Raw genomic sequence first — 19240 nt, 5'->3', positions numbered from 1 at the left:
CCCTGTAATAAAGTAACACACATATTTAAACATTGAAATTAGTACAAAATGAACGCGACTTGAAAACAAAAGCATTTGTACGAAATTATTTAATTTACAAATTTACGATTTCATTATTCGTTTTTACTGCCAGAGGGAACAATAAGGGGAAAAGGTTTTACAAAGCGACAAACCCCTTTCCATATTTATAAGCCAGGTGAGCGTGCCACACGTGTGTGTGCGTGCGTGCGTGCGTAGAGGATGGACACGACTCCTGAATATTTTTTCCGTGGTTTATGTAGATTCCTAAATTGTATTCGTCCCTATTTGATAATTCTGGAAGTTATCATATTTGTGAACAGCTCAACAAAAGAAAGTGTACAGTTGAAAATTGACTGAATATAACATTACAAACGTTATGAAGGTCACTAGACTAAAACGCGGCTTAGGGCCCAAGACATGACCATGATTACATTATGAAATACATGACATTTGAATAACCATTTCAGTTTTGTCTTATTTTTTTGCTACCATCAAACATTAGAATATACTGAGGTGGACGCTGAATCGTGGGCCGGGTTTGGTTATATTCCTGTAATGTCAAAGTGACTGAAACAGAAACCTGTGAACACCGTGGTCCGCTGTGTTTCTGATACAGTACGCTAATCTAGTCCAAAGTGAGCGACCCCAAGTAGACGCTGTCTGGACGGAGTCTGTATTGGATTATAATGATCGTTTACTGGTGAATGGTCGGCGTATTTCTCAGCCTTGTCATCCTGTCAATACACAACTATCAAGATTCTAACTCGTATCAACGCCCTTTATTAAACAACACAGGTAGGGGGAAGTGTTGAATGGTGTGGTTTCTACCACGTACATTTGAAACTCGCCAACTCAGCACTGAGTGGTGCCTTGCATGAGTAGAAATGTTTGGTGATGACCTCACACGGTGTCTTCTTGTGCAGACAGACGTCGAGGAAGCAGTCGGTCATGGTGCTGATGAGTTCGCGGGCCGTTAGGTCGCGTGCAAGGCAGTCTTCTCCGACGTCGGTGAAGACGTACTGGCCGCAGATTAAGGTGGCAATGTCTTCATCCGAGACATCCTGGCAGTAAGAAGTGAAGTCGTCGTGAAGCTGCTGACATTCACTGAAAAAGACAGAAAACAATACCAGTTTAGCAGAAAAGAGCTGACTACATACTTCCACTACCAACACTACTAACACAGGGGTACATCGTCGTCTTGTGCAAGGTCTTGGTAAGAGGTCATCATCAATATCTACCATTGCAACTTTAGGATTATAGGTCACTAATTGGGTATATCGATAAATGTAAATGTAACATCTGTGATGATCTTTTATCAATATCTGAAAAGTATAATCTAAATACGTATTTTGACAAATATATTGCTAAAGGCATATTTCCTCCAAAACGTGTATGGAGAAGAATTGTAAATGCTACTGTACATAGTTATGAAGAACAATTATGGCGATCACAAACTCTCTATCGTTCAAACATGTCATTTTACGCAACAACTCATACTACACTCTCTTACCATACTCTCTGGCAACTGGCATATAAACACCCTAATTATAAATCTTCCTTGCAATTTTGTGTCAAAATATTATCAAGAGGTAAAATCTCAAAAGAGTGTGCTCTTTGTAATAAACAAACATTTGACTATGATTTCCACATGCTTCTCCACTGTGAAAACTTAATACAACAACGAAATGATTTCTTTGCATACTTAATTGATAAACTTGATGTTGAAACTTACGTAATACTTGAAATGCAAGGTGAACAAGATATGTTGTCATTTCTCTTCGGAGCAGAAAACGTCTTTTACAACTATAGATTCAACACTATGGGAAACCATTCTGTTACGCTTTGTGAACTGTTATACAGAATGAATTTCTTCAAGTCATGAATTTCTGTACATATGTCTCTAAACATCCAATCGTTAATATTCATGTACATGTTGTAATAATATGATGTTTTTGTTTGTAATCTTCGGTAACTACCTGAGGAAATAAAGACTCTCTCTCAGGCCCCACCTCTACACGCAACTCAGACACCGAATGGGACTTCTCCCAGGAAGCGCTGCCTAGTTGAACTCTACAAGAACTTTCCGGAGAATATGTAGGCTCCCAACACTGCAGCCTTCTGCATTACCCAGAGTGTCAGAAGGGCTGTGCTCTCGGTGGAGAACCCAGGCACTCTGCTGATCTGCCCCTAGAGATCAGGAGGTACCAAACCAAGAACTCAGAGAACAATGGGGAGTCTGACGCCAGTGTGCTTTGGATGCAAGCGAGACATTTCAAAGGCGAGGTCTGCATATTTAGCATGCCTTTTCTGAATCTTACCAATCAAATTACCGTCAAAAGGGACAGAAAATTCATAATTATTATTATTATTATTATTATGTTTTACAGATTAAAGATGAAGATGCAGCAGAGAGGGTTCGGGTGATCCTATTATTATTATTATTATGCTACTTGCCACTTCTGCTTTTACTGCCACTACTTCAATATAGAGTCGCCCTGAACACACAACCATACTTAGATGTAGAGTTCTTTGTCGTCACAACCCGATTTCGATATAGACTCACGCAGTCGTCACATCCAGACTTCGGTATAGGCCTTGTGGTTACAGCGCAGATCCGGGTTCGATTCCACTCATACTGTGGAAAACCAATCGCTGGTGGGACCGCATCCCCCCACCCCAATTTATTTTATTACCTATTACCTTTGCCAGTATTTGTGTCGGTACCAAGTACAAATACTTTTGTGTCTTTGTCGGTACCAGTAGATATGTCAGTATCACACTGCCAGCCATGCCAGTGCCAGTATTTCTTACACACCTGTGGGTGAGAAACCCATGTGATAAAACTGGTATCACACATATGTGTGAGATCGATGTCTAATCCCGTGATTGGCGACTCCATGGTGATGACCTAGGGTCAGGTTATGACGGACTACTTTCCTGATTAAAATTCATTGATAAGTTACTTGGGCTTCAATCGAACAGAAACCTGTTACTCGTGCAAAAAATTACCCCTTAACACCTACCTGTTATTTTCACGATTGTAACATAAACTGGTATGTATACAATGAAACACAATTAGAATAAATATAACACGAATCTATTTATTTTCTAATTCCTTTTATTAACACTTAGATTTCCAGTCATGAATTCAAAATGGCTCGAACAATCAGTGATACCTGTGTAAACAATTATGTGAAAATCGCCGTTAGAAATATAGACCGAGATTCCCTTCGAATATTCAAAATGTACAACAGTGGTACTTTTACTGGAGAGATGCGACACGTGTCATGTATCGTCTTGCAAAAATACCTAACACGATAACGCCAGTGCCTTTCCATTGTGAGATCGATTTGCCACATGGCCTCTTCGATGAATTGATGAAGATGACATATTTCACTGATACAGTATGATGAAGACCCACTTCCAACTTCGAGCTACTATGCGATTCAAATTCACTCATGACAATCAGCACAAAAACACAATGTATGCTAGGCTTCATGAGTGCAAATGGCGGCACACGTCCTTTCTATTCAATCGGACATGTACAGGAACAGTTGATCTACACATAAATCATTGCTCAAGATATTCCTCCGACGCATGATAATGCAAAGTTTATGTCTTGATAACATACAGGATGTAATCAACTCACATTTCATACTGACAACTCCGTAAATGTCGTTACATTCCAAGTGGCAGTTTCTGGCTCGGGAAAACGAGAAGGATGTGGCGAAGAAGAGTAGAGTCCCTCATTGACAGTGAACGTAACCTCAGCAATGTCACATTCAAGCACATTGGGTGCACCTAATTACACACACTCAATAGTTTTGGCTCCGGTCTATGGGAGAACATTGAACAGAAAATGGTACACAAGTACAGATCCCCAATGTGCAGAGATATCCGAAACAATCTTCCGATGACGACAACCACCAAGCGATAACGATGACGTCACATGCTCAAATATTTTTTGCTTGCAAGAATTAAAATCATCCAAATTTGCACGGTAACATCATCGTTTTAGAGTGTTTAATTAACTTTCTGTGATGTTATCTAGTTTTCACTATTGCCTTTATGATGCGAAGAGGTGGCAGAAACTTTTTTGTGGAGGGTCACCATAGGGATGAATAGTGATTAGGAAGCCAGGTGACGTCACTCATTCATAAACGTTGTGTTGTGTATTATTGCGCAGCTACGATGAGAAAATATGAAATTTGAATGTATTCGACCATAAAATGGTGCGATTTTATGGTGTGTAAGAAACAGATTACTGTACTCGTGTCTGTCAGATACCATTTATCTTACAACTCGTTGTTTCGAAACGTATTTAACTCGCTTTCGCTCGTTAAATACGTTTTGAAACGACTCGTTGTAAGATAAATGGTATCTGACAGACACTTGTTTAGTAATCTCTATTGATCTAATGACCACTATCAGTATCGGTGGCAGTGAAGTAGATTATACGTCTAAATAACACGTCAAAACTCGCTTCGTAAAATCAGTATGATAGATACACCATCATAATAATGATATCCATTATCAAGACTTAGGCAGGGTGGATATGGCGTCAACAATGTTAGAGTGTGACGTCATCATCTTCTATGACGTAACTGAATTCAACGTCAAGAACAATGTGTTTTCTTCAACATTGTGTCGACGTTACGACAACAGTGTTATACACGACATGAATCCATCATGGAGAGATATCTGTTATTTACTTACTTAGGACCATGTCAATAACAGTGAAGTTTCACGTTGTTTAAGACAGCGGAGACGAACCTGTATTTAGAGTTGATATTCATAATGGACATCACCAGGGTGTCCTGCTTGACCGTCAAGTTGTACCTCTCGGCTTGCTGTGTCAAGGTCATCGCGGGGTCAGATGTCGGCAGCATGGAACCCTTGTAGAGATTTTTCGACTTTGGGATGTCGATTACGAGGGATGGGTTGGCGGAATGGTACTTGATCACCGTGGAACACTCCGGGATTTGTATGTCGACCAAACCAGACTCCGTCTTGTAGGTCACGGGGAGGTCGTTCTTCCGAAACTCCTGGAATCACATTATTGAATGACAACAACAACAAAAACAACACCAAAGTTACATTGACAACGACGACGACAATGATGATATAAACAAAAAGAGCAAAATCAGCATCGAAAAAGAGGAAAAACAAAAATGCAACACAAGCGAAATTAAGAAGGTGAAGGATAGATGATGGTAATAGCAACTATCATCATTATAGATGATGATGTCACGACGCCAGGATGACTTCAGATACACCTACTACTATATCTACCAATAATATGATACCATTAGTGATGATGTCTGAATATTTTCTTGGACATGAGTTTTGTTTCCAACTGGATGTGTGAGTGCATGTTCCCAAAGACTAATATCTCCGCTACATCACAGCGGCCACAATGGTCCATGATAGGTGTGTCTGCCATAGGTATATACACTGAAGATCAGTCATAGCAACTGACTACTGAAGCACTTGGTGCTGGCATCCAGATGGAACTGTTCATATCCCAAGTCCATCTATGCTTCTTGATACCTTTATTTTAATCTTTTCCACATTCACTTATAACTGCCATTTATGACCAGGTTTAGATTTATCCAACCTCCTCTCCAAACCTCCAACTGTACTTTCAGTTAATGCCACATCGTCGGCCAAAACTAACATACATATTTGCAGAGTACCCATCTCTATACATATCTGCCATCTTCTCCCATGAGGTAAAGAACACCATGTTGTATAAAGACAAGAGGCGTAGAGGTATTTGGCACCTTGGCGTACACCAAACATACAGCAAAACACGGTAACACAGTCGTTATGAAACGAAATAGTTTACCCTTAACATCTGAGGTCTATAATTTATCTGGACGACCACGTCTAAACACCAAATCAAACGCAGCCAGAAGATACACAAAGCCACAATAAACTCTACCTTCATGAATATGTATTATACCAACACACTATCTGAGGCGTGACACCCACTTGCTCCGGAATCAGAAACTGTCCAGGCAAGCAACCTATTACAAATATCCTTAGAACATGGTTTCCCTGCTACCTGTTACAAGTAAATGTCAATGAGTCAATGAGGTATCTCTCTCTCTCTCTCTCTCTCTCTCTCTCTCTCTCTCTCTCTCTCTCTCTCTCTCTCTCTCTCTCTCTCTCTCTCTCTCTCTCTCTCTCTCCTCTCTCTCTCTCTCTCTCTCTCTCTCTCTCTCTCTCCTCCTCTCTCTCTCTCCCTCTCTCTCTCTCCTCTCCCTTCTCTCTCCCTCCCTCTTTCTCTCTCTCTCTCCCCCCTCTCTCTCTCTCTCTCCTCCCCTCTTTCTCTCTCTCTCTCTCTCTCTCTCCTCTCTCCCTCCCTCTCTCTCTCTCTCTCTCTCCTTCTCTCTCTCTCTCTCTCTCTCTCTCTCTCTCTCTCTCTCTCTCTCTCCTTCCCTCTCTCTCTCTCTCTTTCTCTCTCTCTCTCTCTCTCTCTCTCTCTCTACGCACCACTTCGTCGTTCACAAGCATGCGGGTTTCGTTGCTGCCCTTCTTCATGATGACTTCTATCCCGTTGATGAAGGTGCGCGAGATCCTCTTGACGGTGTCCAGGTCGGGGCCATTGGCGTACACTGATATGTAGCAGTCCCCGGGAATGTCCCCGGTCAGCACCCTGTGTCCACATGGGGTGGGGAAACGGTAGTTCTCGTCGGGAATCAGACTATGCACCAGCGGGTCGCCATACTCAATACCAACCAGTCTGTCAGCTGGAAGAGTAAACCCAAACTGAACTGAGACATGCTTCAACTGTGGGCGGTCTTCCACACTGACCTGACACGGTATGATTTAACTTGGGTACACAAAGAAGCATTATATTGAAATAAACACCTACCCTTTTCATAGCAGTAAAACCTTCCATCGCCATTAGGGAGGCTCTCGGGACATATGCAAACGCCTGACTCACACGTTGCTTCCGCCACGCACTCCGAGGCGGAACACAGGTATGCTGGAATGAGGATGATCAGATGATACATGTCTCCCAACCACACAACATCTATATATCACATGCATACAGATAAACAACACACCAGGTATATATTACATGTCTCCCAACCACACAACATCTATATATCACATACATACAGATATACAACACACCAGGTATATATTACATGTCTCCCTACAACACATGATCTATATATCACATGCATACAGATATACAACACACCAGGTATATATTACATATCTCCCTACAACACAGCAGGTATATATTACATGTCTCCCTACCACACAACATCTATATATCACATGCATACAGATATACAACACAGCAGGTATATATTACATGTCTCCCTACCACACATCATCTATATATCACATGCATACAGATATACAACACAGCAGGTATATATTACATGTCTCCCTACCACACAACATCTATATATCACATGCATACAGATATACAACACAGCAGGTATATATTACATGTCTCCCTACCACACAACATCTATATATCACATGCATACATATATACAACACACCAGGTATATATTACATGTCTCCCTACCATACAGCAGGTATATATTACATGTCTCCCTACAACACATCAGGTATAAATAACATGTCTCCCAACCACACAGCAGGTATATATTACATGTCTCCCTACAACACAGCAGGTATATATTACATGTCTCCCTACAACACATCAAGTATATATTACATGTCTCCCTACAACACAGCAGGTATAAATTACATGTCTCCCAACCACACAGCAGGTATATATTACATGTCTCCCTACCACACATCAGGTATATATTACATGTCTCCCTACAACACAGCTGGTATAAATTAAATGTCTCCCTACAACACAGCAGGTATAAATTACATGTTTCCCAACCACACAGCAGGTATACATAGGGCGGATCCAGAGGGTGCAAGGGTGCACCCCTTTTGTCATGAAAGTTTATTAAATGACCATTAAAACTCGGGTGAAAATGAAGTGTGCACCCTCTCTTTTCTCAATAGTGTGCACCCCCCCTTTCTCAAAAAGCTGTATCCGCCCCTTGGTATATATTACATTTCTCCCTACCACAGAGCAGGTATATATTACATGTCTCCCTACAACACATCAGGTATATATTACATGTCTCCCTACAACACAGCAGGTATAAATTAAATGTCTCCCTACAACACAGCAGGTATATATTACATGTCTCCCTACCACACAGCAGGTATATATTACATGTCTCCCTTCCACACAGCAGGTATATATAACATGTCTCCCTACAACACAACAGGCATATATTACATGTCTCCCTACAACACAGTAGGTATATATTAAATGTTTCCCTACTACACAACAGGTATAGATATCATCTCTCCCTACAACACAGTAGGAACATATTAAATGTTTCCCTACAACACAGCAGGTATACATTACATGTCTCCTTACTACACAACAGGTATATAATACATGTCTCCCTACTACACAGCAAGTATATATTACATGTCTCCATATCACACAGCAGGTATATATTACATGTCTCCCTTCCACACAGCAGGTATATATTATATGTCTCCCTACCACACAGCTGGTATATATTACATGTCTCCCTACCACACAGCAGGTATATATTACATCTCTCCCTACAACACAGCATGCATATATTACATGTCTCCCTACCACACAACAGGTATATATTACATGTCCCCTTAAAACACTGCAGTTATTTTTTACGTGTCTCCCTACCACACAGCAGGTATATATTACATGTCTCCTTACAACACAGCAGTTATAACTTAGATGTCTCCCTACAACACAGCAGGTATACATTACATGTCTCCCTACAACACAGCAGGTATATATTACATGTCTCCCTTCCACACAACAGGTATATATTCCATGTCTCCCTACCACACAGCAGGTATATATTACATGTCTCCCTACAACACAGCAGGTATAAATTACATGTCTCCCTACAACACAGCAGGTACATATTACATGTCTCCCTACAACACAACTCATATATATTACGTTTCTCCTACAACACAATACATATATATTACATGCATCCTTACAACAACTGATTAAAATATCTTCTGAAATATCTAACCTTAATGAGATATTATACCCTGCTTGTTTGATTCTACTTCTATATTAGACAAACTGTGGGTTCATCAAAATTAGATGTAATCACTTTGGTGTTAGGGAAAATATTGTGTAAAGCAGTATGTGTTTGGGACATTAATAACCCGTGTTGCCAATTGCCCTGGTTATAGTAGACGTATTGGAAAGTATTCAGTATGCCATGTTTACCGTGTTGACTGTGTGGCACTGTACTCTCTATCTGCACCGCCGCACGTCATTGTACTCTCTATCTGCACCGCCGTACGTCAATATACTCTCTAACTGTGCCGCCACACGTCATTGTACTCTCTATCTGCGCCGCCGCACGTCGTCATTGTACTCTCTATCTGCGCCGCCGCACGTCATTGTACTCTCTATCTGCACCGCCGTACGTCATTGTACTCTCTAACTGCGCCGCCGCACGTCATTGTACTCTCTAACTGCGCCGCCGCACGTCATTGTACTCTCTATCTGCGCCGCCGCACGTCATTGTACTCTCTATCTGCGCCGCCGCACTCATTGTATCTCTATCTGCGCCGCCGTACGTCAATATACTCTCTAACTGTGCCGCCACACGTCATTGTACTCTCTATCTGCGCCGCCGCACGTCATTGTACTCTCTATCTGCACCGCCGTACGTCATTGTACTCTCTAACTGCGCCGCCGCACGTCATTGTACTCTCTAACTGCGCCGCCGCACGTCATTGTACTCTCTATCTGCACCGCCGTACGTCATTGTACTTTCTAACTGCGCCGCCGCACGTCATTGTCCTCTCTAACTGCGCCGCCGCACGTCATTGTCCTCTCTATCTGCGGTATCACTGAGCGAGCGCTGTGGGCGAGTCGCAGTGTGTACAGCTCGGCTCGGGTTGTACAGCCGACTAGCTGGCTGGCTGGCCAGTGGCACGTCGATCGCAAAATGGCAATGGTGGTCAGCGGAATCGCGGTTGGACTGTGCCTCATTTGGTTAAAAATTCCCGAGCCAGACCCGCCACAGAGACGACGAAAGCCCACAGGTTTTGACCAAGCCACGTGACGGTTTTCGACAAAAAGCCTAACAACCAGGAAACGATACTGCCGAAATGCTAGGCAGCGCTTCAGCAGCTTTGCCGGCTAGTTTAGCCAGAACTTCGCCGAGAGATTTCAAATGTTTTTTTTATCCAGTCTCTGATGTCGGGGCTTGTTGGTGTTGGGCTTGGTGTACCACCACCGCCCGTCAGCGACACGACCAGGGTCGATATGATGAAGCCCAAAGCCGTGAGAACGCCGGCTACGGTTATTCCTTGTTCCCGGAACAGAATTTGGATCCTGTCGGCCAACGTGGTGTCTTCGTTCAAGACTCTGTCGATGATTTCGCGCACGCGGCTGATTTGTGATCGGAGGACTTCCAGGTTGGAGGAAGCAGCTTCCAATCTGGTCCGTCTCTCGTCTTCCAGGTTGCGCAATCTTTTCTTGATGTTTTTCATGGTGTACGTCAAAATCGTCCATGGGAATATCGTCCGCCATTTTTATATATTAAACTTATAATATACATAGTTTCAATATAAACAATGTCGCATTATGGACGAAAGCTAGATCCTGGCCGAAAATAGAGAGAGCCACTAGGTGTCAAAGCCGTGCGTCAGTCGTTGACCATCACCAACAATCCGAACAAAGGCTACATGCTCGAAGTGGACTTGGACTATCCCGCAGAACTACACGAATCGCACAACAGCTATCTACTAGCTCCCGAACGATTGACGGTGAACCCAGACTGGATGTCTGAATATCAACGAAACTTGCTGGGAGACAATAAGCTGGCTAACTTCGAAAAACTTGTGCCGAACTTGATGAACAAGACAAAATACGTGGTTCACTATCATAATCTGCAGCTGTACTTGTCGCTTGGAATGAAACTCATGAAAATACACAGGGCGCTCCGATTGATCAAAGTACATGGATGGAGCCTTACATTCGGTTGAACACGAATCTGCGAAAACAAGCCACGAGCAACTTCGAAAAAATCTTGCTCATGAACAACTCGGTGTTCGGCAAGACGATGGAGAATTTGAGAAAACGTGTTAATGTGAAATTAGTCAGATCCAGTGAGGAAGATAAACTCAAGAAACTGATCGCTAGCCTGGCGTTCAACCGAAGCAAGATATTTGATGACAACTTGGCAGCGCTGCACATGAACAAAAGCCACATCAAATTCAACCGGCCTGTTTACGTGGGGATGAGCATCCTCGAATTATCCAAACACTTGATGTAAGATTTCTACTACAATGAGCTGAAAAAGCAGTAGGGCGACAGGTGCGAAGTGTTGTACACGGACACGGATTCCCTGCTGATGGAAATTCACACCTAGGACGTATACGAAGACATGAAGAAACACATGCACCTGTACGACACCAGCGACTACCCTAAAGATCACCCTATGCACAGCAAAGTCAACAAAAAAGTGCTCGGCAAGATGAAGGACGATCGCCTAGTACGTCGGTTTGAGACCCAAGATGTATTCCATCAAGAAAGCTGACGACAACGAAATCCGACAGGTGAAAGGTGTGAAAAAACACGTGGTGAAAAAACACATCAAGTACGCCAGATTCAAGGAAGCCCTGTTCAAGAATAAAACGTTCAAACACCAAATGAACATGTTGAGCAGTGACGGACACAGGATATACGGACTGAGAATAAACAAGACGTAGCTGTCTCCCATGGACACGAAACGATGGATCGCCATCGATGGAGACGTCGGCAAAGCTTGGCTTAAAAAACAAGCCATCTGGCAAGTTTACCTGCCGGCGCCTCGGTACATACCGAGAAAGACAAGAAAATCGACATTTCAAAGCTGAATCGCGTTCACCAAGCCGACCTCCTCTTTCTACCTCATGAGGCTTAAAACCTACAAGTACGCCCTGTCAGTCGTTGACGTCGCCAGTCGCTACAAGGAAGCCGAACCATTGATGACCAAAGATTCGAATGTAGTCCCCAAAGCCTTAGAACACATATACAAACGCAGTCGCTTGACCTGGCCTGCCGTATTGCAAAGCCATAGTCGAGAGATTCAATCGCACCTCAGCCGAACGCCTGTTCTCACATCAGTACTCGCAGGATTTAATGGATCCCCAAAACAGAAACACGGAATGGGTCGTACGCTTACCGCGAGTGGTGGACGTCATCAACAACGAAGTCACCATACTCGTGGGCAAGAGAGCCATCAAAATGAAATCTGTCGAATCGTCGTCAGCAGCGGCACATCGCAATAAAAAAGAGAAAACATTACCGGGACCGGGTCAGGGTTAAGTACTTGTACCAGCCAGGAGAATACAAGGGAGACAGCAGAAAACGCACAACCGATCCGATATGGTCCATGAAAACGTACAACGTAGACCTTGTCGATATCAAAGATGGTGAACCGAACTTGTACTACTTGAAAGACGGACCGCCGAGAGCATTCGTCAGAGAGGAGTTGATGATCATACCTCACGACACAGTCCCTTACACATCACCCACCGTGTGATGATAGTTTCTCGTCATAATTTTTTATCAGTCTTGCATGCCTATTTTTCTGCTTAATGTAGCCAGCCAGTCAACCACGCGTACACCAAGCCGAGAGAGATACACCCACACGCACTACGACTCGTCCGCCCACAGCGCTCGGTGGAGCAACCACCCCCGAGGCGACCCGAGTCTTTTTTCCCGACCCACCCCATGCTCACTTAAAAGTCAATATTTCAGAAACTATTCGACCGATTTTCATCAAATTTTGCATGCAACTCAGTAGTAGTATACATAATGGGGTACGGGATTAGGGACTCCTCAAGGGCTCATTTTTTAATTGAGCCCTTGGGAGGACCTGGTCCCGTACCCCCATTGTGTATACTACTACAGTGTCCTGACACCGTTAATCAACAAATGGATTGAACCTGCTCCGTGGTATATGGTGGAAATCTGCGCAACACATGCAACATCTGTTTCAGCACAACCGTTTGATTTGGTCTGGAAATCTATTCTAACGATTGTCACACCACTAGTCGACACGCATGGGTGGTCACTCCTGTCGCTGTTGTTCCAGGCAAACGCCACAGACAGGTGATTACAAATCCATATCTGACAAGCAGTCCGTTTTAGATAGGGAGGGGTTGGGGGTTGGGGTTGGGGTTGGGGTTTGTGGTGGGGGTGAGTGGGACAGTGAGTGGAGGATAGGTGTTTCAATTGGTGAGTTTTATTTACCGCCTTTTTAACGGTATTTTTTTATATCGCGGCGTGTCATCGTGATGTGCAAAGTCCCAAATGATGCATTTGCTGCATGTCATGTTTTCTACTTTGGTCAAACCAATGAGCACAGCTACGTCTGGTAAAACGTCTATTACGATCTGGCGTTTATAACTGTTTCGTCCCCGGCCACTTGCTGTTAATAGGTCAAAATGCATAGAAGACCTCTTCAGAGCGACTGTGTTACGAAACCGTGGTCAAAGTACACTTCAAATTGCACTTGAGCTTCACAGAGCTACACAGATGGAACCCACATACCTAGACTAATGCTTAGTCTCTGAATATATAAAATTTTGATAGTAACAAACAAGCCCATTTAAATTGAAAAGGAGCCCCAGGGAGACCAGAGATTGTGAACCTGAGGCAATCTAGACTTGCTTTATTTAGGGCTTTAGCACTGCAGAGAGAGCATGGCAGTAGAGGAAATAACGTGGTTCAGGGACTGTGAGACATGCTACCACATGCCCCACGTCCACTAGTAGTCCCACAATTGACGGACCGTCACAATGCTGCAAGACGTGGCTGGCACCAAGAGCAGCGGCGCAGGGCAGAACGTCATTGGGCAAACGTTATGCTATCGTATGAATCAAGGTTTACTTTGGGCTTTTTGACAATCGCAACAGAGTGTGACGTGACGTTCAACGACAAATGCAAACCTCAGTCAAAGACCGGTGTTACACAAAGACTTCCGCCCATATCCACCCTTAAATTTCATTCTCGTCCATATCACCTGAATATATATTCCTCATCTGATAATTATAGGGTGAGTTTGAACGTGTTTCTTTAATTGTATCTGAACATATTGTAAGACATATCCAACTTCTAAAAATATCACTCAAAGAACTTTTCCCTCATCGTTAAAATTTAGGGGGGATACGGGCGGAAGTCTTACCAGCAGAGCAACAGTTTCAGTTCGCTATGAATGTCTAGACAGGCGTTGTGTAATCTCTGCCTACTGACAGGGATTTTCAGCACATACATGTATTTCAATACTGCTGCATTTCATTTGGCAGACCTACTTTCATTTGGCAGACCTACTTTCGAATAAAGAGTGATTTAAAAACACAAACACCTCTCAATGTTTCACAATACACATGATAGCAGAATTTCGTGATTTAACTTTAGTTGTCAATAATTTGAATAAATGAATCTACAGATCCGTAGTTTTCGATCAATTTCATCTGTCAGTTTACTCTCTGCAAAATACCTTCCGTGACTATTTACAGATATTCAAGACGGTGTATAGAGTTTAAACATTATTACTGCTGACAACTGTGATATAAACTTTGTTTAGTGTCTTATTTCTAGCAAAGATGGCCCAGTCGACTATGGCGCCACAATTCGCTGTACGGAGTTGTGTAACCTAACAAGAGCAGGAGCCAACCATGTATGATCGAGTGTTCGAATCCCGTCTCGCCTCGATGTCGCGGTTAGGTTTGGTTTCCACAAAGTGGATAACTTCTTTGACTCTCGTCACTTTCCTGCCTCATGAAGCTGACATGTCGCCACTGAATTGGAATCACTCACTTATTCTTTAATGCGGCAAAGATATACTTTAGTTATAGAATAGTTTCAAAGCTTTCGCTTGGTAAATATACAGCCTGTCGAAGGTCGACATACGATGCATGTATAGGCCTACTATTCTAAAAGTAAATAAGACTCGATAAATAACATACAACTAAATAAGACTTGATAAGATAACATACAACTTGGAAGGTGTATGTATAACACGGTATTTCAAAGTGTCATCAACTAATTTTCATTTCATCAACGGCAAGAATAAAATCTTGGAAGGTGTTCGGCAACAACTAATTGTTCATTTCAGTCAAGAGTTCGACAACAACTAATTGTTCATTTCAGTCAAGAGTTCGGCAACAACTAATTGTTCATTTCAGTCAAGAGTTCGGCAACAACTAACAGTTCATATTAGTCAAGAGTTCGGCAACAACTAATTGTTCATTTCAGTCAAGAGTTCGGCAACAACTAATTGTTCATTTCAGTCAAGAGTTCGGCAACAACTAATTGTTCATTTCAGTCAAGAGTTCGGCAACAACTAATTGTTCATTTCAGTCAAGAGTTCGGCAACAACTAATTGTTCATTTCAGTCAAGAGTTCGGCAACAACTAATTGTTCATTTCAGTCAAGAGTTCGGCAACAACTAATTGATCAGTCAAATTCATATGCCTGCAGATCGCATTCGAAGGAAAACGTATGAAATTCTGATGCAAATAGACAGTTGTGGTTATAATATTTATGTGTCGAATGTAAATTTTCATTGTTTTCATAGGGTTTTGGGATTGCGTGGTTGTCGCATTCACAACAGCAAGCGAATGTTGTCTCACTGCCAGTCTTAACACCCGTAAACACTGCCTAGGGTAACTTGCGCCATTGCTGTACCAACACGGTGCCCAATATTCTCTTGACATCTCAAGGCTCGAAGACTTCATCCAAGAGCACCCCATACATGTTCGATGAGATCGAAGTCAGATGATCTCGATGGCCTCTCCATGACGTCAATACCTGCATTTTTCAGGAACAAAAGCTGTATTTGGTGTTGCTCTGTTACGATGGAATTGGAGACCTGGACCATGAGCAGCGATGCACGGTTCCAGTTTTGGGACAAGTACCTGGTCACGAAATCCATACCCGTGAAGGTCCGGGTTAGAATTGGTCTTCAGAAACCCATGCTTGTAGTAAGAGGCGACTAACGGGATCGGGTGGCCAGGCTCGCAGACTTGGTTGACACATGTCATAGGTTCCAATATTGCGAAGATTGTTGCCAATGCTGTTGATCACTGGATTGTCTGGTCCAGATTCGATTATTTACAGACCGCCGCCATATAGTTGGAATAAAACTAAACTCACTCACTCACGCACTCACGATATCCCGCTGCATTGAGGTTCCTGGGAATTACGAGAACACGTTACGAGAACACGTTCCCACAAAACCATCACGCTACCGCAACGAAATGGATCAACTTCGTGTACGCAGCACTGGGGTAACGTTCACCGCAACGCTCGTACTCTTCCTTCGGCAAATCAGAGCGTGAAACTTGATTCGTCGCTTAACACAACTCTATTCCATTCTCTCTGGTTCCAGCACAGTTGCAGTTGACCCATTACAGTTTACCTGTGTCAGAATCGGCAGAACATGAGGACGTCAGGCACGATTGTGGGCAGCGCACAATGATTTTGTATGATCTGGGCAGCTACGCGACCCGTTCAGTCCGCTACAGGTTGACGCTGTAAAACGACATAGACTGACCAACCTGGAGCATGTCAATCATGTTTAACATTTGTAAGGCGTGGCATGAGAGTTGAGAATCTCTCAAGGATTGTTAACGTGTTCTGGACACAAGCTGGTAGTTAGGCATATGAAATTGTGGTCGTTTTCCCAAAGAGGGTGTTGCCGCATGGCTTACCACAGTTGAAATGGGAGGAAGCGTCAGGTAACACCTTGACATCATAGTATTCGCTCATCTACACTACCCTGTCAATATACAGCATTTCTCAAAGTTTCCTTTTACTACAGCATATGGTTTCCAAGCATAGTCAATATAATGTACAGAAACTATAAACCTAAAGATATTTTTATATCTTACAAGGCTGAGAGCATGATTGCTAAAATTGAAAATATACAAATGAAGATTGGATGGCTTGGTATTGATTGCACCAACGAGTATGTGGTGGTGGGGTAGTCTTCTGGTTAAAGAGTTCGCTTGTCACGCCGAAGACCCGGGTTCGGTTCCCCACATGGGTACAATGCGTGGAGCCCATTTCTGGTTTCCCCGCCGTGATATTGCTGGAATATTGCTAAAAGTGGCGTGAAACTAATATCACTCGCTCTCTCACCCATCAACGAATATGTCCGACATGTTCTTTAAATGTAGAAGACGAATACCATTTTGAGTTAATGTGCTATTCATACAGTCATACCAGATATTGTATTATCACCAATGTCTTCTGTAACAACCCATATATGTACAATTATATTGTTCCAGGTTGGTTTGTTGTCAACTTACCAAATGTGGATCTCCACTGTAAGAACAGGACACAGACCAGGCAGAGCAGTCTCATGATGGCAAGGGCTTGTTTGGATATGGCTACTAGAGTAACAGACCTCAGGGGCGGGGCGAAACTGTGCCTCTATATTGACACAAGGGGTCGATACTGGTCACGTGGTTAGGAGAACATGTATACGTTACAACCTTCAGCACAGCTGAGATTCATCACAACTAAAATTAACTGCAAAACAATTGATATAGACATTCAAACAATAATCTATAAGCATTCCACGTTTGGAAAGATTCTGAACAGCTGGTAGGAAACACTCCCATCAGTGATGGACTAATTTACTGTAGAATACTGATGTACAGTAGAATACGGTTATAAAGAACTGAAAGGGATCGCTCATTATAGTTTGCTATAGCCGAAGTTCGTTACAAGCATAAGAAAGGGGGGCGTATCCATCACCACCGATGGCGCCCATCAGAAACACATACAAAAGGAAGACAATTGAACACCTAAAGAACATGAAAACAAAACATATGCTAAGTTAAATAGCATATTGTATCAAACAGCGTTCTGTTTCTGCTTAATCCGGAGAAACCCTCAACATGTCTACCATACTACTGCACTACGGGACCGTTATGTCCTGATCCAAGAGCCGCATCAGACTTTTAAAAATGACGGTTCGTAGAGACTGAATACCTCGATTGAAGGTGTGAATGATGGACTTCAAACGACAGAGCTAGTGGGCTACTGCTCGACATGGAGGGACAACGGGCTGGTGAACATATCCTGTCATACATCATGGTGGACATCTGTTTCGTGTCTCTGAATCTAATACACAGATCTCATCTCTGTGATAGTTGTGTTTCTAGTGGACGTGGGTAAATCAAGGGAAGGGAACTGGCAGTCCGGCCGTTATTGAAAGATGACGTCATCAATCACTAGAAAATCAAGTTAAATGTTTTAGCCAAATGCGCCGATTTCTCCAAGCAAGGAAGGAGGTAGTTTGGTGCCCACGCCTACTTCTACCCAAACACAGGTCTTACTATAGGTCTGAACAAGAAGTGGTCTCAAGAAAGGACGAAGGTCTAATGTTACCACTGATCAGGAAGATTTGTTGAAAGTCCTTCTGAACCACTTGGGACTGCACAAAGTGAAATACATTATACCACTCCTGCAACTTCTGCTGATGTATCGGTCGGCCAACTTAAGGTGCCCGCAGTATCGACTACAGTGTTTAGCTTTGAAACGTTTAGTCAAACCATGTATAGATTCCACATTCGAGAAATAACGCTTGCTTGTGAATTTGAATAGAAGACTAGGGACATGAAAAGGACGAAAGTCTTGGAATTGGAATAACCCATTCTGTCCCTGTAAGTTGTAATTGGAAGTCTGGCAGACTCACGCGACAGATTGTAGTTGTTCCCACTGACAAGGTCTCAAATAACAGAATCATTATGTCAGCACGTTAATTGATTGATTGAAGAACTTGACTCGAAATTAATTACGTTTCATGACAGATATTATGACGTCATTACATGTCCGCCCCAAATCTGTATAGATATCGGACACATTTCGGTGCAAAACAGTCAGTTCGACGTCGACTTTTGTCAATAATTCGGGATTCATCACTGAAGTCCACGCCAGGTTCGTACAGTCCATACGTGTACAATGCCGCGCCATCGCCTACGTTGTCTCACTGAGGACACAAACACTGGTTCTCTGAGCCTCATTACCACCTCTCACAGACGATTCCTGGTTGTTCGGCCCGTTACCTTCATCAAAGAGTCTCGGCGGCAAAAGCATACCGATGACGTAGATGAAAGACCTTGTGCG

At 43.0% G+C, this 19240-nt stretch overlaps 1 protein-coding gene across 1 annotated transcript; it reads right to left on the bottom strand.

Annotated features, from left to right (window-relative positions):
- Positions 1 to 785: 785 nt before the first annotated feature.
- Positions 786 to 17530, bottom strand: LOC124279390. The gene is made up of 5 exons (XM_046715207.1): positions 17416 to 17530; positions 6902 to 7015; positions 6520 to 6776; positions 4795 to 5066; positions 786 to 1125 (listed from the first exon to the last, which is right to left on the bottom strand). Exons 1-5 carry the CDS (start codon positions 17468 to 17470, stop codon positions 846 to 848), a joined length of 978 nt encoding a protein of 325 aa, XP_046571163.1. The 5' UTR covers positions 17471 to 17530; the 3' UTR covers positions 786 to 845.
- Positions 17531 to 19240: the final 1710 nt, after the last annotated feature.

Source organism: Haliotis rubra, unplaced genomic scaffold (assembly GCF_003918875.1).
Source record: "Haliotis rubra isolate DU_JTF1 unplaced genomic scaffold, ASM391887v1 Scf25, whole genome shotgun sequence".
NCBI classification, from domain to species: Eukaryota; Metazoa; Mollusca; class Gastropoda; order Lepetellida; family Haliotidae; genus Haliotis; species Haliotis rubra.
Note: the sequence above shows the minus strand (reverse complement) of the source record. Positions and strands in the feature narration are given on the sequence as shown.